This window comes from Ovis aries, chromosome 2, assembly GCF_016772045.2.
Source record: "Ovis aries strain OAR_USU_Benz2616 breed Rambouillet chromosome 2, ARS-UI_Ramb_v3.0, whole genome shotgun sequence".
Lineage (NCBI taxonomy): Eukaryota > Metazoa > Chordata > Mammalia > Artiodactyla > Bovidae > Ovis > Ovis aries.
Genome location: NC_056055.1, coordinates 207600481 through 207623956, shown reverse-complemented (window position 1 = coordinate 207623956; position 23476 = coordinate 207600481). Strand labels below are relative to the sequence as shown.

The 23476-nt window shown below is 39.9% G+C and overlaps 1 protein-coding gene across 6 annotated transcripts in view; it reads right to left on the bottom strand.

Annotated features, from left to right (window-relative positions):
• The window catches only part of PARD3B (par-3 family cell polarity regulator beta), a 1199064-nt gene that overhangs the window by 166504 nt on the left and 1009084 nt on the right, over positions 1 to 23476 (bottom strand). For all 6 annotated transcript variants that reach the window (XM_060410277.1, XM_060410276.1, XM_004004847.6 and 3 more), the window contains one exon: positions 2337 to 2469. In XM_060410277.1, the coding sequence (XP_060266260.1) occupies positions 2337 to 2469 (133 nt within the window). The remainder of the gene's footprint in view (positions 1 to 2336; positions 2470 to 23476) is intronic.

Genomic DNA, 23476 nt, shown 5'->3' with positions numbered 1-23476 from the left:
ATATTTTGCTTTTGTTACTGACAGTCTAAAGGACTAGTTGCTCCATCACAGTCAATGCTATTCTGCTTAATCCTAACATTGGTAATAAAACCAATAAATAGTTGTTTCTTCTGATCTGTAGTCACAGGATGCTTATCTCTGGAAAGGACTGAAGCCATTTGCTTGGTGATTGTTAGTCCATACCACGTACTTCTGATAAGTGTTTTTAAACTCTGCCATACAAAGTAAAATCTACTGGGCTAAGAAATGTCAGTTGCTGTGCACAACAGTGATAGATGCTGAAACTGACTTTTGGACCCCTCTGTAAAAGCACTAGGTTTCATGCATGAGAAGCCACACTATCCAAATAAAAACTAGAGAGATCAGCTTAGTGGTTGGACTCTACTCTCCCAATGCTGACCTCATGAACACAAATGTGGGTGTGAAAATCAAGAAAGGAAACTTTCCTTTAAAAGATCAGTCCCCAGCAGATGAATGGATAAGAAAGCTGTGGTACCTATACACAATGGAGTATTACTCAGCTTTTAAAAATAATATATTTGAATCCGTTCTAATGAGGTGGATGAAACTGGAGCTGATTATACAGAGTGAAGTAAGCCAGAAAGAAAAACACCAATACAGTATATTAACAATATATATGGAATTTAGAAAGATGGTAATGATAACCCTGTATGCAAGATAGTAAAAGAGACACAGATGTATAGAACAGATTTTTGGACTCTGTGGGAGAGGGAGAGGGTGGGATGATTTGGGAGAATGGCATTGAAACATGTATACTATCATGTAAGAAATGAATCGCCAGTCCAGGTTTGATACAGGATGCTTGGGCCTGGTGCACTGGGATGACCCAGAGAGATGATATGGGGAGAGAGGTGGGAGGGGGGTTCAGGATTGGGAACTCATGTACACCTGTGGCGGATTCATGTCAATGTATGGCAAAACTAATACAGTATTGTAAAGTAAAATAAAAATAAATAAATAAATAAAAGAAAAAAAAAAGAAATGTTTAAATAAGTCTCAGAATGAAGGAAAATATTTGTAATATTTCTGATAAATGACATGTGTCCAGAATATGCAAAGATTTCTCATAAATCAACAATAAAATGATGGTCAACTTAAAAAAAAATATAAAAGATCAGTCCTTCAAAAGAGATGGTGTGGTCACCATGGATAAGATCGTTCCTTATGTGGTTCTCAAAACAGCCCTGAAAACTGCAGAAAAAGGCAGTAATCATCAAAGAGGATGAGAGAGAGCTTGCCTTCTTGAAAAAGACAACGGAATGAATTAGGCTATTTTGAAAAAACCCAGAAAAATGTTTCTTTAGAGGTCACAATATTCTTTTGTCTTCATGAATGTGGAATGATTTGATAAAGAACCCTCTAATAAAAAAACTGCCCTTGTCTCAGAATAAAATGATCTTAGTGTACTGGTAAGATTAGCAAAATGTGAAGAAAGCTAAGCACCAAAGAATTGATGCTTTTGAACTGTGGTATTGGAGAAGACTCTTGAGAGTCCCTTGGACTGCAAGGAGATCCAGTCCATTCTGAAGGAGATCAGCCCTGGGATTTCTTTGGAGGGAATGATGCTGAAGCTGAAATTCCAGTATTTTGGCCACCTCATGCGGAGAGTTGACTCATTGGAAAAGACTCTGATGCTGGGAGGGATTGGGGGCAGGAGAAGGGGACGACAGAGGATGAGATGGCTGGATGGCATCACTGACTCGATGGACGTGAGTCTGAGTGAACTCCGGGAGTTGGTGATGGACAGGGAGGCCTGGCGTGCTGCGATTCATGGGGTCGCAAAGAGTTGGACGCGACTGAACTGAACTGAACTGAACTGAACTGAAAGTGTTCAGATGCAATATACTAACATTTGATATTTTTGAATTGATATCTTTCAGACCTTTCTGAAATTTATTTCTAATAATTGTTTTCCAAAGGAGAGATGGCTTCTGTTTCATGGTCTGTGAATGCTTGACCACATGTCTGAGACTCAAGAGATGGAGGTTAAGGATTAAGGCTCAGTGGATAATGACCAAGATTCCCTGTCCTTTTTAAAATAACTAACATCTGCTCCATCCAAACAAGCAGGCATACAAGTGCAAGAGGGAGTAAATATGAAAGCAATTAAAACGAACTACTGTGCATTTGTGTGGTTTGATTTATAGAAACAACTTCTGTAGGAGAAAATGGGCTGTGGTTTAGGTAATGTTCATATCCATGAAACCCAAGTAACCTAAATATACATTGATATGTATAAGACATTCCTAGCCATGTTCTTCTGCTCTTAACTATGTCAGTAAAGATGAGTGCAATGAATTCAGGCATAGACTTACCCAGTGAAGGTCATAGTCAGGTCTTGCTCTTCCTTCGTCATCCTCATATAAAGCGAAACCTTCTCTCCGAGCCTGGTAATACTCTTTCCGCAACTTTTGGATGCGGTCAGCACTTCCGCTCATGGACCGGCTACTGCAGGACATAATCAGACAAGTAGTCACATGGTGAGCAACATCCTAGAAACTTGTTTGTTGATATTTTTTATTTTGTTAAAGCATCTGACATTCAAATTTGGAAGATTCAGTAATATCGTACAAACATGCCAGGAAAACTGAAATTCCCGGTAACAAAAATAAATAAAGACTACTCTTTATGTGCATATGTTTAGATCTAACTTGGGATTAATAAGTGCCTTTTGAGTGAGAACTTAAGGTCCTGACCTAGAGCAATTAAAAGAGCCATCACCTTTTCCTTAAAATTGTATGTACAGAGCTTGGTTAATTTTTTATGTAGTATCTCATTTTCTTACATAAGTGTTGCCTATTTGAGACCAGTTGTTTGACCTGAAGCTTGAATGTGATGCAGAATGGCAATGTCATATTCAGCTCAATGACACTTGTGAATTTTTGGAGTGGAGCTGGGGTACATGCCATTATATGGGTATAGGCAGGATATAGAGAAAGAAAAGAAAGTGGAAGTCTTGCCAAGAAGTAAAAAGAAAAACAGAAAGCTGGTCATAGTAGAACATGCCATCTTGGCTACATGTCCAAGGTTTTCTTCTCTTCTTAGCTACTTCTTCCTCTCAGGAATTACAGCTTCTCCAGTAACTTATCCATTCAGCCCCACACTAGTCAGCCAGTGGCTCCCTTTTAGCTTAGATCTGTCACCATCGTTTCAACAGAATCAACATTATGTGATACAATCAGGGCTACGAAGCAAGAGGAAGTTGCTAGACAGATCTCTACAGCTGATCAACTTCTCTGATTGATCTGAGGCATAACTGAGTGCCCTATTGTGCCAGACCTTATGTTAAGACCCAGAGATCTTAAACACTTTCACAGAGCTTGTTCACAAAAAACACACAGTCAGGGAGTTAGGGAACTGAAAGGGATATGGAAGACTACAATCCACTGTGACTGATGCTACAGGTCTGCACAGGGGTTGAGGGAAGATGGATTGCTTAAACTTTAACAGGGTGAGAACAGAGCCATCGAAGGAGATCACAGAAGGCCCCAAAGAGGAGGTGACATCTTAGCTGAATCTTGAAAGATGCATAGGTGTTCAACAACTGAACAAGTGAGATGAGAAAATTCAAGGCAGACGGAAGGACAATGCAAAGCACAGAAATGAGAAAGCCTGTTGCTTTGGGGGAATGCAAGGAAGTCAGTTTGGGAAGCAGTGGTCCTCAACTTCTTTTGTCCTGCCTCATAGACATAGTAGCTGACATTCGCTCCCTTCCCCCTCTCATTTGGGAAGCAGATTATAATAAAAGAGAGTTTTTGTCCTTTAGGGATATTTTGAATTTAATAAATGACAAAGTAGATCATTTGCAAATGTTCGTACTATAACTCAATTTGTAACAATTAACCATAATGATACTCATATTTGATGTGTATGTGAGAAACACGGCTCTAGTATACAAGGTGTAGGGGAGGGAGCTGGGAAGAGACTAGTGAGACCGAGAGAAGTAAGGAGGAGCCCCATGGAGAAGACCTCTACATGCCAAAATGATCCCCAAGTATTACGCTGAGTTTTAAGTTTAAATGAGATATCTAAAAGCAGTAGAAAAAAAGTCATCTATTATTCTGTTAAAACATTTAAAAATTACACTTGAACTATAATAAGAAAATGGTGAGTAAACATTTTTTGGAAGGAAAACATTCTTCCCAAACTGACAGATTGTAAGCTAAGTGAAAGTAGGACCACGTGTTTCAACATCCTCTGTACAAAATTAGCATGGAGTTCTTGGCTTCCTACTTGCTCTATGGACACCAAGTAGTTGATGCCTTTGATCAAGAAAAAACAATTTCTTACAGATCATTTACCTTAATTTTTCTTCAATATGTATCTTAAAACTCTCTTTCAATAGTTCTGACTTTGTTTCCTTACTATACTTTTCTTGAACAAAAGTACTTCTTGAGAACTTGATAAAGATAACAATAAGAAAAAAAGTGGAAGGTCTGATATTATCTGAACAACAGAAGGCAGGAAAGACAGCCGAGCTTAATTCTGAAGAGCATCCCTTGCTCTTAGGTACTCTGAGTTGCCTACGGGCCTGCATCCACTGTGCAGGCTTCTGCCCATTTTGTGCACGCATGAGTCGCGCTCAAACTCACCAGATGAGTTCAATCAACGTGGTGCAAACACAGCATACATAATCTATTAGTTTACCCAATGAAACCGAAGCATTGAATTCAAGCAGAATGAAGTCATCAGTAATAAAAAAAAAAAGAAACTATCTGATAAGGGACTGTTTTAAAAATCCCCATAATTTTCTTACATTTGTGGGAAAAAATAATCACACGCAGACCGTAAACTATTCTTCCATATGCCTATAAATAAATAAATTTAAAAATATGGGTTTGATCAGATTTCAGTTCTCAAATAGAAGGAATGGGGCAAGAATACAAAATCAGCTGTTTATGATTCAGAAAATCCCCTATGGTTGACAGGAACATGACTATTTACCCAGAGAAGAAATCTAGCCACAGAGAAAAACAGGAAAAAGTCTAGAAATTCATGGACCATCTAAGTGCAAAACATTCTCCCTTGTGTGAATATTTTAAAGAAGTTACAGGACACCGTGCAAACCTTTCATGATAAGCAGGGACTACGTTGTGACATTCATTTTCTTTCTCTGTGTAACCCTCACTCTACTTTGAGCATACCAAACTTTTTCCCAAGTAGTTGTTTCATATAATAAAATGAGGAATAGTAAATTCTGATTTTATCTTTCAGCTCTTCTCTGAAGATAATACACACAAGTTTACCTTCAAATCAATAAAAATGATATACACAAGCTATTGTACCCAAAGCAGTTAATTGATTCCATTTTGTGTTGAAGAGGTAGAAATCCGAGGAACATAAAAATGCCTTTGTCATAAGAGAAGCAGTAATCATAATAATTGTAATTTATGGGACATTGTATAGAAAATATATTGATACAGACGTTCACTTACTATCAATTCTGCTCAGAACAGACATCATTAATCAATTACAGCATTCCTTCCCCATAATCCTAGACATGGTCTTAGAATCTTTCTTAACCCAGAACTTTAGAAAGCTATTACCATCTATAGGAGCTGGCACTTGAGTTATATAGTTGTGTTAACAGGTGCTGTAAATATTTCAAAATCACAGAAGAATAAAGATAACTTTTATGGTTCTGTTCCATAGACATGAGAAATCTGAGGCTCATGACTAATAGATATATAAGGTCTGACTTTAAAGAAGGCTCTTTCTACCATTGCTTAATACCTTCCAACCTGTGTCTTCTCCTTCATCTAATTAGTATCTTAAAGACTGGGTCCTCTAACAACATATTGGACCAGAATGAAAGCTAAGCCTAGCTTTGAGGACTTACTTTCTGAGGACTCCTGTTTTCCCTTCCTCTATTTACATGTTAACTTCTATTTTCCTGGCTTTATGGAACTCAGTAGTAGAGATCCTAAGAATTTTGTCTGATAGCTTCAGAAGTGATATCAGCTTATGATGTAACTCACCTACTCCTGCAACCATATAAAATCTGGTGAAGTATCAGTAATCCCATCTCCAGGTTGCTAGTTAGAAAATTTAGGCTTGCTGCATTATTTGTTCACTGGATAAGGTAGAGGTTAGTCAGTCATTCTTAACAAAAAAGTTCCTATTATAGCTATATACATATGTAGGTGATCAATGCCACTCCTGCACTTTCAATGTGCTGAAATTTTATTTTAAATTAACTCAAGCAGTATAACAAAACAGATTTATATTGTAGTGATTTCTTGTAAATTATGCTGCCTATGCCTTTAAAAGTAGATGTATAGTAAAACAGGCTTTTCTTATAACACTTTAAAGCTGGACAGAGTTTTAAAGTTGTAATGAATTTCAGAAACCATGTCATTTTCTTCATCGTCACCTATAGTAATATATTCCCAAATGCAATACACATCACAGTAAGGTATTATCTGCTCCACTGGAATCTAACCTTATTCTTCCTAGTTCATAATTACCTCAATTGAAAAACATTTTAAAATGAGTATTCATTTGTGCATGCCATAGTCTCCTCCCATTACTACAACAGGCTGGAGAAAAGTAACATTTATTAAGCTCCTTAAATATAATATTTATACCTTACACACTTTATCTCATTTTATCCCCAATCAGATTTGTGAGGATGACATTGACATTTCACAGATGAGTACACTGAGGCTCAAATAAGTAGCGCAGTTGGTGAATGGTGGACCAGGGAGTGTGTGACTCCAAAGCCAGTGTTACCTTGTTGCCTCATGAGAAAGGCATTAAAATGCAGCAGGCATATTGTAGCAGCCGTTGCATTTCAAGGCAGAGGGAAGTTCACAGAGCACATTTATAGCCATACCTTTTGATATTCTTTTATTTGCACAGATCTTTGCAATAAAAATAGAAATTGAAGCAGCTAAAGTAATAGAATACATGCAATGAAGTCTGTATTCATTAAAGAACGATGCTGGAGCAACTGCAGACGGAGATTTCTGGGTAATTAACATTACATCTCTAACAGGCTTACGTGGGAGACTGGTATAAAGCTGAATGGGGTGCAAAAGAGACTCAACATATGACAAAGATCCACATGAAAGAGAAAGAAACTCTGGATCAGGACCAGGGCTGACAAACAGCCAGGGCTGCTGCTGGTAACGTTCACCACTGGCTGAACGAGAGGGGGCTGAATGAGAGGGAGCTGGTCACCGCCAGCGAACCATTGTCTGACTTGTGAATTGTCTGACTGTTGAGACTTTGTGTGTATGTCTCAGCAGGCATACAAGTAAATACAGCACCCTAACTATGATTAAAATATACACAGTTAATTCCAAAGAGCTGTGTCATTTTCAGATAACCTCAAGTCATGTAGTTCTTCATTGCTAAGGAGAGGTGTCTGCCTTTGGTCAGTAGGTACCAGCCTGGGGTCCAGATTCAGTGATGTAGTTAAGAACAGTCTCTATATAATGGAACCTGAACAGGAAAATTTCTACCTAGATGAGCTAACCCTTACAAATTCACTGAATAAAACTGTTGGCATTAGATGTATGCATGTCAACAATAATCAGTAGAATAGGGGTTGTTTTTAAGTTTGGGATTTGATTATTCACTTTTTTTATGATGTTACTGTAAAAATGTTATTGTGATTGGAAAAGACCCTGATTCTGGGAAAGACTGAAGGTAGGATGAGAAGAGGGGCAACAGAGGATGAGATGGTTGGATGGATCATCGACTCAATGGACATGAGTCTGAGCAAACTTTGGGAGATAGTGAAGGACAGGGAAGCCTGGTATGCTGCTGTCCATGGGGCTGCAAAGAGTACGACATGACTGAGTAACTGAACAACAATAAAATATTTAAATTAAGTAAACATGGTGTTCATCTTTCTATATTCACGAAAGTGTGAAGTTTTAAAGGTTTTCTCGAAAAGATTTTCTCCTGTTGAAAGATATGGAGTGATGACAATATGCTATTCTTTTCCTGTTTTTCTTTTTTTCCCCCTAATGGGAAGGATTGTTTGCTTTATCTTTTTGCATTTAAGGACCTAAAGAATCAATATAATCTAAAACCTCAAATATAGCAATACCACAGTTCTGAGAAAACAGGACATACTTTTCCAAAGTGGGAACAGAGCTCTCAAATACCTGAGATTCTGTGGTATTCACTCTCTTGACAACATGAATATAATGAGATCTAACTATCTATATGCAGTCTTCCCTTACTAATTATACTTCAGATCTCAGACTAGGTTCTGTAAAAGAATATTCAGCTGAAGGCAGTCATAGACATGACTGTAACTGATTTTCCGTTGGTGATAAAGATTTCTGTCAAATAAAAAATTTGAGAGATTCTTATAAATGTACTCAGGATCATTAATTCAAAAGCATTTTGAAGATTTATAGAAACCATAGCCCAATGGCACTAACACTCTACAGATTCAACATTCCATAATGCAAATGCATTTATATAGTGTGTCCATATGTGCTAAATGAGATTTAATAATAAATAATGGCTTTTCATGGGGCTAAATTCTATAAAATTCTTTAAATGGTGTTTTCATACTGGACAGCTCTGAAAATTATCCAGTGTGACTATTCAGTGAAAATTATAATTATGTAAATTATCTTCTTGTTCCTAATTTTGTACAAAGAATATCTATTTTTTCCAAAGGTATATTGACAAGAGTTTTTGTGGTTTAGCCCAGTGAAATTTTGGAATATATAACTGACTAGCCATGAAGAACACTTGGGAATTTTTCTAATTTCTTTCCCAATGCATCACCGCTATGATGGTGACCCCCCTCCCCAATTATTTTCGATTAAAATAATTTCCCCAAATAATAAGACTATGACTTTCTTCATACGGACAGTTAATATCTATATTTCAGTTATTTTGTTAATTAAAACAATTAGTTTGCTTACAATGACTCCCTATGACTTCCTATATTAAGACTATGAGTTTTTAGAAAGAGTGAATACAGTCACAGATGAAACAAATTTTCACATTTAGAATCTTTCTTTATTTCTAGAACTATTTTTGTCAATTCTCTCTGACATTATACTTCTTACTAGTAGGTAAAGAAATGCTTATTACATATCTTAAGAGATGATATAATATCACACGAAAAACTGGTGGCAGAAACTGAGGGGAAAAAAGCTATATTCTATGCTAATACATTACTTTGAAAAGCGTGTTATTTATAAATTTCTAAGCGTTCAACAAAATTACTCATTACATCAGGCTACTGTGAGGAAGCTAAAAAACTGGTCCAGAGAGGTCAATATGTAAGTTAGGGTCATAAGGAAGGACGAACCCCACAAAGCACAAGTATGTATTAGCTCAGCCTACAATTCTGAATGTGGCTCTTCCCTGAGCCATCCTGAGCTGCCAGTGGCATTTTGACCCAGACACCATAATCTGACAATGTGACTTGGCTTACCTGGGCTCCTGACTCTGCCATGGCAACCTGAGTCCGACCTTTTGCCTTTCTCCACATGTTTCCTGCTTTAAGCATCTGCTCCCTTTGAGATCCTTATCTTGGTATTTCCAGCCCTAGCTCAGTCAACTGACCCTCTGACTCTTATAGCTGGAAGATTTGTCCTGGAAATCTTAACCCTTGAATGGACTTTGACCCCAATGAATCAAGTCTTAGAGGGAAAAAGAAGGTCCCCCTTCCCCTGACACTTTTGACTGCATAACGGCAAGCATTTCCACTCATACCATGGCCACGATTTACCACTGAAAAGTAATCTCATTGATGCATGAAGGGCAACTTTCTCCTATGTGATTGATTGCTGTGATGGAGATTCTCACCAGATCAATGTCATCTCCTCTTCTGATAAAAAGGCTTTGCTCTACCTTTGCTCTTTATCACTTGAGACAATGCGAGGCCATTCCCTAATCAGAACATTCTGCTTCTCTGTCTCCATTTCCAAAGAAGGTAGAAATTTCTTAGGAGTGACACTGACAGTGTTATTCACAATTCAACAACACATGAGTTATTATTCATGGCTTCAACTCACCATTATAAGCCTGTAACACATAATTGCATTATTCTGATACTGTGCACTGACCTCCTGGCTGCGTTCAAATTTCAGAAGATAGTTTTGCCATTAGTCATAAAATATCCATTTGAGTTATTCATATGTTGAATAGTATTCTAATATCTCTAATGCAGTACAGTAGTTTTGAGCCTTAAGTAATTTACACAAATATTGGGCACATTCAAAGTTTCGTATAAGCATATGATACATACTGTCTCGAGACATTGTGCCAATTTTATTAACAATGCAAAGTATGTGGGGGTCACCAAAAGAATTTATCAAATGTTTCACATGGTAATTTTTGTTTCTTAAAGGAGGATTTTTAAATATAGTTGAAAAGTTCACACTGGCTGGCAGCAAAATTAGCCCTTCATTTCTATTCTACATCTTTGCTAACCGAACATATGTAGATGCAAAGAAAAATAGATTTATACCAATTTGAAACTGTGTATTCACTGTGTCTTCTGTTAAAGATGATAAACAAATCCTGTAATTCATGTTACAGCTGTTCTTACATGGCTGAAGTATAGCAACACTGCATCACAACTGCCTTTAAGTGACGCTTCAATATTTGAGCTTAGACAAAAATGGGGGCTTGGGGGAAAACAGCAATTTAAGTAGTGACAGTGTTCCCACTGGCCATTCCATGTAATGAGTGTAGGCCCCTGGACACGAGCTGAGTCAGTTTTCCTTGGTTGGGGCAGTTCCTAAGTGCCTCTCATAATATAGGCTTTACACTGTGCTGAACATGATCCCAGTGTTTCAAGCTGTGAGTACTTGTACAACATGGCCACTGAAATGCAAACCAGCTACTTCAGCTGGTGCTCAAACAAGGGAATAACCAGGTGATGCTGCTCTAAAAGAATGAAAAGAATGAATGTTGTGTGGGTTTAGTGAGAGATCATAGGTAGGTCCTGCATGCACACGTATCCAGTCAATCAACTGTGTCCGACTCTTTGCGACCCCATGGACTGCAGCCTGCCAGGCTCCTCTGTCCATGGCATTTTTCAGGCAAGAATACTGGAGTGGGTTGCCATTTCCTCCTCTAAAGGATTTTCCCAACCCAGGGGTCAAATCCACATTTCCGGCATCTCCTGCATTGTCTGGAGGATTCTTTACCACTGAGCCACCTGGGTTATAGCATCCCCCTAAAGTGTTTTTCAGGGCTTCCCTGGTGGCTCAGACAGTAAAGCGTCTGCCTGCAATGCGGTAGACCTGGGTTCGATCCCTGGGTCGGGAAGATCCTCTGGAGAAGGAAATGGCAACCCACTCCAGTATTCTTGCCTGGAAAATCTCATGGATGGAGACTGTACCTTTTGCCTCACATGATGCTTCAGAAACTTAACCTTAAGACAGGATTCCACTTGGAACTTTATAAGTTTTCTCAAAGAGTTTTACAGCTCAAAATAAAATGAGCAAAATAGGGACAAAAGGATAAATGGAAGAAGCCTACAAAATGTGTATTATTTTGATGATATCGTGCACACATTAATAATATCTTACACACACAGACATACACACACCTTCTCAAAGAAGTTCTCACCAACAACTGCAGGACTTGTGAGATAAAATTATTATCCTCTAGGCTTAAATCAAACACAGCTTGAATTTCAGAAATACATATCTGACATTTAGATGTGGATTAAACTTTCAGGGTCAATTCTGGGAAAAATAAGCCTGTGTGGGCTGCAGGCCATAAAACCTTGGGAATTTCCTAGGCCTCCGTGAAATTCCCTCTTCCTCAGAGGAAACATAGAAGCTCTGTCTTCTCCCAAGGGACCAGGGAAGGCCATCAAAGACCACTGATTCCCAACAGCTGGACACCTAGGTCTTTATTTTACACAATAAGGAAATAAGGTTGAATTGACTACACAATATAAAGGGAAAAAGGAGACTCTAAATGAGTTAGTGCATGGATCGTGGTTTTTTTTTTTTTTAATTTAAAGGAATATATCTGTCAAGATAGACTATGGTAGCCTGTGCTAATCAAATATCAGTAGATTAGCCAAAAAAAAAAAAAAAAAGTCAGTAGAGTAAACTTTTCTTCCCATAAGACTTTTTTTTGGCCTTCCAATGGAAAGGGAGGAGGTTGGGAAAATAACATGAGAAAGAGAAAAAATATTCAAAGAAAAAAGGACATGTTTTTCAATTGGAAGAAGCTAAAGATTTTGATTAGGAACTCAATACTAAATGTTTGTGGAGTCAAAGTGTTCTAAATACACAGGCTATGTAAACTAGTTCTTACCTCCATACCCATTGAAGGGAAGGGATGTACAATAAACTGTCCAGACACCCAGAAGCGATGCATAGGCCAGACTTTAATTATTACACATGTTAAATCAAATTATCTCATAAACATAGAATTCTATATGCAGTGTTCTGATGTGATTAGCGTTATTCAGCCCAAGAATTTAGTAAGAACATGCTTTGATTCCTTTTGTTTCTTCTATACATATATGCACAAATGCTGAGCTCTCTTGCAGTTTTAAATAGGGTTATAATAATGATCCAATCCAAACAGGTTCTCAACTCCAAAGAGCCACATAAAAAGTTAATATTTACTAGGTCTCAATGCGTGTCAAATCTAAGACTACCCCACAGCCTTCATTTCCCTGGGTGTAAAGTGAGCACTGGTGACCCTGTAACCTCATGCTGACCTTCTGACATCAGGGATTTACAGGATAGAGACAGTTTATAGTATCATCTCCTAGGGATTGTTTCAGTTGTTTTTAAAAGATGTCCAGGCTTCTACATCTTTTCTAGGAGAATGATGACTTTTTTTGTAGAACAGACTAGATAGTAATAAGCTGGTATCAAACTTAGACCATCACCTGCTTTCATAAAAGTTTTTCAATAACCTTCTGAATGTTTTCAGCTGTGTACATTTATTTATGCTTTTATTTATTTTTAAATATTGCCATGTCCCAGGCCCTGGTAATGTAAAGGTGATTAAGACCCAGAACTAACCCTCAGAGATTTCAGTCTTATGGAAGGAGATGGAAATATAAATAAATAATTGCTGGGCAATGTAGCAATTATTATGAAGAAGTATCATGAAGTATAATGAAGTCCTGCAGCAGCTCAGAGGAGAGGGTGCTAACTATGCTTGGGGAGGCTAGGAAAGGCCTCAAGGAGGAAAGGAGAGCAAGGAGAGGGTACCGGGCATGCCAGTGGAAGGAGCATCAGATGCTAAGTGGTAGAAACATAAAAGGGCAGATGGTCAGGCATGGCAGAAGTGTGGGAGTGGATGGAAGCATTCTGGGAAGTAAAGCTGGCAGGACTTGAATAGCTCCATGTGCCAATCTTGCAAAAAGGGAAGATGATGTGGAATCCTGGACCGATCTCACACTGGGTAGAGCAGCTCCAGGGTTATTCTTTATATCATGATAACTCTATAAGACCCATGTGACTTCCTCGGTGGTCCAGTGGTTAAGAATCTGCCTTCCAATGCAGGAGATGCAGGTTCGATCCCTGGTTGGGAAATTAGGATCTCACATGCGGCAAAGAAATTGAGCCTGTGTCCTGCAAATACTGAGCCCGTGTGCCACAAACTACAGAGCCCATGTGTTCTACAGCCTATGAGCCACAAATGGAGAGAGGCCCATGCATCACAAGGAAGATTCTGTGCGATAACTAAGGCTCAATGCAGCCAATATAGAAGTCAATGAATGAATATCTTTTATAAAAAGACCCTTCTCTTCCTACATATCATAGGCAATGAAATGAACCAGCTGACCTCTATGGGACTGTCTTGCACCATATTCAATGATTTCTTGGATACGTGTACAGTTCAAGCTAAATGGTTGACCCAACCATTGGCAAAAGTCACCTTCTATTTCTGTTTCCCCGCTTGTTGAATACTGTAACTGCACTTTGATTGGAGGCCATGGGACAGTGAGAACTTCAGTTTGAAAACTGAATGTTTTCTATAACTAGAGCTCTTGGTTAACCAGTAACATTAACTGGTGCTGAAGCATGACGCATTTTAATAAGTGATAAACTTCCCTTTAGGAGCAGAGCACTGGCTGCCAAATCAGAGGGCAAAAAGTGAAAAAGTAAAACAAAGCAAATGAAACCAACCCATATTGGGTTGACAATGACTTTTCTTTTCATTGGCACTTTACGGAAAGTAGTCACAGAAGCTCAATGAATAAACAGCCATTGCTCCATTCAGGCAAGGTAACAGTGGTGCCCGAATACCTGCCCTGGAGCAATTTGTAGCTGTCTTCTTGATCTGAAAAGTGAATGAATCACAGGCTATCCAAGAAGAGGGAAAATTAGGCATGAGGCTGATGCTGACAATTGAACTTTATAAATAATCCACAGTGAAAATGAATAAACAACATGCCTTCTTCCAGCTTTCAGTAGCCTCTTGACAGTATGACAGTTGCTGTTTTTTTCAATAAACATGATGTCAATTATGCCTTTTATTCATCATGGTGAAGTCATGTGTGGGGAAGAAGTGAATATTTCTTTTTTTGGCACTTCATACATTAAGGCTTTTCCTTTTTATTTTTATCATACCAAGGCAAAACAAGCTGTCTGATCTGTAATTTATACGTTACATAAACACTTTCATTTCTTCCCTATTTCCAACAGCTTTATTAGCAATAGCATTTAAATTGGTTCTCAGTTATGCATAGAAATAGGTTTGGAAGAGCATGGAAAATAAGACACTGGGGATGATTTTGAAAACTCTTATTTAAACCAACAACTTAAGTTTCCTTCCCCAAAGCATTTTCCCAGAGCTGTAAACAATCCTCCAATTACTTGACTTGATTCTTTTCTTTGCCTAGCCCCTTGTTTGGTCAAGGTACTAATGAGCAGAAAAAAGGCCAAAGCCAGGCAGGACTTAGAAAAACAGAGGCACTGCAAAGACTTAAATGGGGAAAACAGAAATTGGATGGTTGAGAGTTAACGACCCAGGAAACATTCCCCTAAAGGATTTACCAGGTATCTAGAGAGTTGTAACCTTTCAGATTAAAAAGTAACAGGTATTAGTTTTCTAAGTGGACAAATAAGAGCCAAACATTATGTGAACACAGTTATAGAATTAATGAGTACTCACATATCTAGCTCAAAGGAGCCTGTGGGTGACTGTGTTCCTGCATTCTGCTATTTGTCATGAACTTTATTACTCTCCATTCCACTAAGAACTATTTTTTTCTCTCTCTATTTGCAGACATATTAGGTACAGTCATTCAGATATCATCAGTTCACCATTTGCTAAAGAAACTCGTTCTTAGGAAGGAAAAGTGAAGAACACGTTGAGTGGCTTTGCATTCTTTTGTGATCCCACAGCAAGATGAAAAGAGAAAGCATCACTCTGTTTTTGAGATATTCCTATTTTGCAACAAAAATCACGTTTTACCCAGTGTAAACAAGTCCACTAGCTAGAAGCTCATCCCCCACCCCAAGTTCTATATAGAATATAAGCCACAAGGCTCGAATTGAATCAATATATTAGTTCTTTATGTACTACTTACTTTGACATTTCTTAAACTGAATGTTTACTATATATCTAAGAGAGTTTCTAAATTTATAACCTACAAAAAGAGGGAAATTATTTCCTCTTCTTCAAAGAAGCTTTTTCATACTGTGTCCAATCTCTCTGGGGAATTGGAGGGAGAAACAGGCGGGTGGGGAGAGAGGAGGAGCCAAAGAAAAAGAGCTAATGGTCAAAATGCATCCTTATAATAAAATGAGCTTCTTAATGGATGCTCACTACAGGAATAACATTAATTCAGTATTAGGACGTTCAGTGGAAAAATATGAATGTAATTTATCTTTTTAACTGTCAGCTGCATTTCTAAAGCTCTGAAGTCTGTAGCTTCCAGGGGCCTTTTGTCTTTCTGCCATGGCAGGAGTATCTTGGACAGCTGTAAGAGCTTTCTAAGCTATCTTTCTCAAAATCCATTAGCTAATTCAAGGAACCTAATTAGAGCTGCCATTTTGATGGAGCATACTGAATGCTCAGTACAAACTAGTAACACCATCAATGTTTATTAGAAATCACAAAACCCAAAGTGCTCCACTCCCTATGAATATTAATGAAATACAGCAAACAAAATATTTATTAAAACATATGCTTAATACCATCAAGGTTTACAGACAGATATTGAAAGAGAGGCACACACTTGAATTTGACGGCATGTGCCCAGGAATACACAATAAACCCAGATTTATACTGAAGTAGCATGTAATCATTATTTTATGCCCCTCCCACTTGTCTCCCTTGGTTTTGCACCCTGGAATTCAGCAGCTCACAGCTGGCAGGACAGATGCAAGTCCAGAGAAGTCTGAAGAAGGGGGTGGGGGAATCTTTTCTTTTTTTTTTAAACAGATGCTGAGTGCCACAAATTCTTGTCAGTGGGGAAATAACTCTTGCTTCTCTATAAAATCAGCAGCATGTTGACGTCAATACTTTCTGCCCACCTCTAAATGAGGGTGTCACCAAATGAGTCCAACTAACGATTCTCCCACGTACCCACCCAGGGAGCGTTTCTGCCAGGGCATGGCCTCGAATCAAGTGGTGTCTAAGGCTTGAGGTAACCCTGCTGTTGTGCAGACTGGGCTTCTGCTGCTCGCCCACAGCAATAAACATACACACCCTTGCCGAGGCCCAGGAGACCCTGCTCCTCATTCTCTTCTCTTGGGAACAGTTTTAGGACCTTTGTGAATCATTACCATCCAGGAGCCCTTCCTCTGCCCTCAAGCTGTTGTCTCCTGACTCTCTTGCCCCCCTTTCATCAAACTCTAAGAAGGAATCACCTGTTGTCCCGCTTCTTCATCTGCTGTCCTCTCTTGGCTAGATGACAATCTGGCTTGCATCCTCATTGCTCTTAAAACTGTCCTCTGGAGGCTCAGCAAACCCTGGCCTCTACAGGGCTAGACACTGGGCAGCAATTTCCTTGTGAATCTCTCCTTGTTTCTTCCTACTTCCTCAGTCTCACAGTTGGTTTCCTTTACTGCCCCTCCCCCTGTTCTCTAAACATGAGCTTCCTTTAAGGTTCTCTGTTTCTTGTCCATACTTTTCACTCCTGGGGACACTTCATTCCCAGGACTCTAACATATTCCTTTTCATGGTCATTCATTTATCCATCCATCCATTCAACAAGTACCGGAGTGAGCAGATGGGGCAAGTCTTCAACACCCATGAAGACACCCATCTCTGCCTGGGACAGCTCACAAGAGCTCCAAGGACCATGCTCATCCCTTGCTCTTCATCTGCACCTAAAATGTACCAACACCTTATTATTCCACTTGTTCAGAAACAATTTCCTCATCTCTTTCCTGAAATCTACTTTCTCTCCTATCTTCCTGGCTTTTTCACTGCTTTTCCATGTTCATCAAGACTTAACACAATGATTAGCATTCAGAGTATAGGCTCTGGAGCCAGACTACTTGGGTTCAGACCGTGGTTCTGCCACTCCCCTCCTCCCTACTTGGGGGAAGTACCTATCTGTGAAATGGGGATGATGATAATTAGACTTCAGAGGATTGCTTTGAGGATTAAATGAGCTACTGCATTTAAAGCAGTTAGAATAGGGACTTCCCTGGCAGTCCAGTGGTTAAGACTCTACACTTCCAAGGCAGGTGACGTGAGTTCCACCCCTGGTCATGGAACTAAGATCCCACATGCCACGCAGTGTGGCCAAAAAGGAAAGGGAAAAAAAAAAAAAAACCCACCCACATTAAAGCAGTTAGAATAGTGCCTGGCACATAAGAAGAATTTAAAAAGCTGCTACTGCTGCTGTCAATCATATTTTATGTTATTGTTGACGTCTTTTCTCCCACATATTCTACATCCAGTGGGTCCTAGCCAATTGCCTCTAGCACTACTCCTTCATACATTTTTTTCTTTCACAAGCCTCGTTCACACACCCACTGCTCAGACCGTGATAGCAGCTTGGTAACGTGTCTCTCCACCCTAACCCCTCTTTAACGTGTTGCCAGATGGGCCTTCCTAAAGTATGGCTTGGCGCACGTAACTCCTCGGCTCTAAAAGCCTCTTGGCTCTCTTCCCTTTGCCACGCTCCTGTCTCCAGCCTCACCTGCAGTCTCGTTTCCTGTGAAACTTTAACTTTTCCCTAAGCCTATCCTCAGTTCTCACCCACACCCCTCCTCCATGCCTTTGTCCACACCACCTCTTTACCTGTAATTTTTTCCCCTTATATCTAAACAATATAATTAAGATGATATCCATCTTTACTTTTAAAATACCCACTGCCTTGTAATTACGGACAGATAATTCTCATGGGGTCTCGATCCTCCCAGTTTGCGCCGTTTCCCTCTGCACCTCTTCCTGACCATTCTCTACTGCGCCAGGAAGCTTCTTTCTTACTCTCCCCTGTTCCTGTTCCTCGCACAGCCTAAGCTTGTCACAGCCCCGGGAATCTGTACCTGCTGTTCTTCCTGCCTGAAACTGTCTGCCTCGACTGTTTCCAGGCATGTTTTCCCTTATCAGGGGGCCTTCTCTTGCCACCTCATCTTTAGACCCTTCAAGTCCCTCCCTTCCAGTCCGCCTGCTGTTTCCTCTGTGCACTGATCATTCTGTGAACACATCTTCACTATGTACTTGTTCACTTTTCTCTTCTGCTGACCTACACAAGAATACCAGATGTGTGAGAGCAGGGACCTTCCATGTCCTGTCTGCAGCTGTCTTTCCAGCCAGGGACTCTAGCTAAAGGAATGATTCTCCACTTGTGAAATTCTTTAAGGTTCTTATATTTAGTCAGCAGATATTTACTGAGCACCTACTATTCACTGCAATGATTCTAGGCCTTGGGAATATAGGGGGGAGTACAAGACACACGATTGTGTGACCTCATGTTCTAGCAAGTGGGTGAGACAATACACCAACCAGGGAAGAGGATATCAAGCAATGCTAACTGCCACCCAGACCCTTAAAATACAGTATGGTGATAAGAGAGTGACTGGGTGGCTGCCAAAGACAGAGTAGTCAAGAAAGACCTCTGTCTTTTAAGCTAAAGTCTGCATCATAAGAAGGAACTATCCAGAAGCAGCTCTATGAAGAACATTCTAGAAAGAGAAACCAGCTCAAAGGAGGGAATGACTGTGATGATTTCAGTTCAGTTTAGTTGCTCAGTTGTGTCCGACTCTTTGCGACCCCATGAATCGCAGCACGCCAGGCCTCCCTGTCCATCACCAACTCCTGGAGTTCACTCAGACTCACATCCATCGAGTCAGTGATGCCATCCAGCCATCTCATCCTCTGTCGTCCCCTTCTCCTCCTGCCCCCAATCCCTCCCACCATCAGAGTCTTTTCCAATGAGTCAACTCTTCACATGAGGTGGCCAAAGCACTGAAGTTTCAGCTTTGGCATCATTCCTTCCAAAGAAATCCCAGGGTTGATCTCCTTCAGAATGGACTGGTTGGATCTCCTTGCAGTCCAAGGGACTCTCAAGAGTCTTCTCCAACACCACAGTGCAAAAGCATCAATTCTTCAGCGCTCAGCCTTCTTCACAGTCCAACTCTCACATCCATACATGACTACTGGAAAAACCATAGCCTTGACTAGACGGACCTTTGTTGACAAAGTAATGTCTCTGCTTTTGAATATGCTATCTAGGTTGGTCATAACTTTTCTTCCAAGGAGCAAGCGTCTTTTAATTTCATGGCTGCAGTCACCATCTGCAGTGATTTTGGAGTCCAAAAGATAAAGTCTAACACTGTTTCCCCATCTATTTCCCATGAAGTGATGGGACCGGATGCCATGATCTTCGTTTTCTGAATGTTGAGCTTTAAGCCAACTTTTTCACTCTCTTCTTTCACCTTCATCAAAAGGCTTTTAGTTCCTCTTCACTTTCTGCCATAAGGGTGTGGTCATCTGCATATCTGAGGTTATTGATATTTCTCCTGGCAATCTTGATTCCAGCTTGTTTCTTCCAGTCCAGCATTTCTCATGATGTACTCTGCATAGAAGTTAAATAAGCAGGGTGACAATATACAGCCTTGATGTACTCCTTTTCCTATTTGGAACCAGTCTGTTGTTCCATGTCCAGTTCTAACTGTTGCTTCCTGACCTGCGTACAGATTTCTCAAGAGGCAGGTCAGGTGGTCTGGTATTCTCATCTCTCTCAGAATTTTCCACAGTTTCTTGTGATCCACACAGTCAAAGGCTTTGGCATAGTCAATAAAGCAGAAATAGATGTTTTCTGGAACTCTCTTGCTTTTTCCATGATCCAGCGGATGCTGGCAATTTGATCTCTGGTTCCTCTGCTTTTCTAAAACCAGCTTGAACATCAGGGAATTCACGGTTCATGTATTGTTGAAGCCTGGCTTGGAGAATTTTGAGCATTGCTTTACCAGCATGTGCGATGAGTGCAATTGTGCGGTAGTTTGAACATTCTTTGGCACTGCCTTTCTTTGGGACTGGAATGAAAACTGACCTTTTCCAGTCCTGTGGCCACTGCTGAGTTTTCCAAATTTGCTGGCATATTGAGTGCAGCACTTTCACAGCATCATCTTTCAGGATTTGAAATAGCTCAACTGGGATTCCATCACCTCCACTAGCTTTGTTCGTAGTGATGCTTTCTAAGGCCCACTTGACTTCACATTCCAGGATGTCTGGCTCTAGATGAGTGATCACACCATCGTGATTATCTGGGTCATGAAGATCTATTTGTACAGTTCTTCAGTGTATTCTTGCCACCTCTTCTTAATATCTTCTACTTCTGTTAGGTCCATACCATTTCTGTCCTTTACCGAGCCCATCTTTGCATGAAATGTTCCCCTGCTATCTCTAATTTTCTTGCAGAGATCTCTAGTCATTCCCATTCTGTTGTTTTCCTCTATTTCTTTGCATTGATCACTGAAGAAGGCTTTCTTATCTCTTCTTGCTATTTTTTGGAACTCTGCATTCAGATGCTTTCCCTTTCTCCTTTGCTTTTCGCTTCTCTTCTTTTCACAGCTATTTGTAAGGCCTCCCCAGACAGCCATTTTGCTTTTTTGCATTTCTTTTCCATGGGGATGGTCTTGATCCCTGTCTCCTGTACAATGTCATGAACCTCATTCCATAGTTCCATAGTTCCATAGAGGAACCTCATTCCTCATTCCATAGTTCATCAGGCACTCTATCTATCAGATCTAGGCCCTTAAATCTATTTCTCACTTCCACTGTATAATCATAAGGGATTTGATTTAAAGGAAGTTAAAGTGATGAGCTAAAGAAAGTGTGGTTTGAGCTTAATGTCCAAGCAATAGAGGTAAGTAATAAGGTCATTTAGGCAGGCAAGGCAGATCACAGATGCTTTGCAGAGCCTGTTAAGATCTTTGGATTTTACCCTGAGTGAAATGGGTTTTACCCTGAGACCATGTTAGAAGATGTTAAAGCAGGAAGAAACATGATCTAATTGAAATATTTAGAAGACAAATTTAGTTTTTTGGTAGAGGACAGAATAGAGATTGTTGCAGAAGTCCAAGTCAGGAAAGGTGGAAGTCTTTGGGGCATTATGGTTATTCATGTTTTATAGAGCATAAATCTTGATTTAATCCCCAACCACGAGCAGCTAAGCAATGTGTGGAGTTTAATCATTCTAGGTATTCTGCAGAACCTGTTACATTGTCCTCATCTAGGACATGTTCAAACAAAATTTTACGGGAATTGAAAACAAGAAAGTGATTTAAGAAAATGGACAATGACAAGAGGAAGAAAAAGGGAGGAAACATTGGTGCTACATAAGGGTGAGTAAGGGTCTGTTCCTGGGGTTCAGGGTGTATGGAGGAGGGGGTAGGGCCACAATGACTCAGTGACCTGTTAACTGCTGCCTTGAAAATGATTTCCTTTTTGTCGTTTTCCTTCCCTGGTTCATAAGTGAAATACTGTGAGTACATCCCCAATGGTTTGGTACAAGCTTTTTTTTTTTGGCCATTTCTAGGTATGGCGCAGACAGCTCACCGTTTAAAGAAATTTCTACAGGTTTTGAAGTTTTCTGCACTGCATCATGTTTTCACGGCCTCCTATTTGCAGCCAGGTATTGCTATAATGTCTCGGTGCCATCCATTCCCATAAGGAATGGGTGATGGAGATGCACTAGCCAAATGGTGATGCACATGGCTTGTTACTGCGAGTGGAATTTATGTGTGCTGAAACGATGTTATTGGAAACCTTTTCCGTGCTATTTCATGCTAAATATAGCATGCATGCTTCCAGGTGAAACTATCTGGAAATCAGGAATGCCCAAGCTAGCACACTTTAGAGAAGGTAGGCCAGTATAATTTGCTGACGTTTCAGCTTTGAATTAAATTTAGCTTCTCATCCTTATTAGAATCTAACTGCCAAATAGCACTCTACTTGGATTAATAAAGTTTTCTAATAAACATATCACTTTCTAGTACTCTGCAGAGGCAGCTGAAATCTTGAGTACGGCTAAAGGGAGAACTGCCAAATGGAAACAGTATTGATACATTCTCTGTCCAGTACAATCATTCTTTTTATTGTCAAGTCCAGCTCTGGGTAAAACAGAACTGACTATGTTAGAAATGGGAGATGGTCACTATTTATGAAGCCAGTCCAGCAAAAGACTTAGAAAACCATGAAAACCCACTCAAGCTGATGCTCCAGATTAATTTAGAATTTAAAGTGCTTGCAATTAACATTTTCAGGAGAAACTAGGGCTTACGACTACAGTAGAGGGACAAGTAGGTAAGCTACTGCAGGGTAATTGGGAATCTCTAAGCACCCACTCATTGCTCCCAGGCTGATGACAGAAATTCAACCTTAATTTAGTCCAAGGCTTTGATCTCCATTAAAATACAGATGGAGCTGGATGTCTGTCTCTGTAAGACACCATTCATCTGTATATGAGTGAAGGCTTTGATTCAGTTCAGAAACTCAGTCATGTCCGACTCTTTGCAATCACATGGACTGTAGCACACCAGGCCTCCCTGTCCATCACCAACTCCCGGAGTTCACTCAAACTCATGTCCATCGAGTCAGTGATGCCATCCAACCATCTCATCCTCTGTCATCCCCTTCTTCTGCCCTCAATCTTTCGCAGCATCAGGGTCTTTTCAAATGAATCAGTTCTTCACATCAGGTGGCCAAAGTATTGGAGTTTCAGCTTCAGCATCAGTCCTTCCAATGAATATTCAGGACTGATCTCCTTTAGGATGGACTGGTTGGATCTCCTTGCAGTCCAAGGGACTCTCAAGAGTCTTCTCCAACACTACAGTTCAAAAGCATCAATTCTTCGGTGCTCAGCTTTCTTTATAGTCCAACTCTCACATCCATACATGACCACTGGAAAAACCATAGCTTTGACTAGATGGAAGACTTTGATACCAGAAGGCAAAGTTGCTGAACCTGAAGGACTGGAAGACTTGGGGTGGGGTTGATTGTGCTGAAGTGGGGCTTCCCCATATAAAACCTCTCCATGTTCCACATTCTTCTCCACGTCTAAGCTACACACTGAACT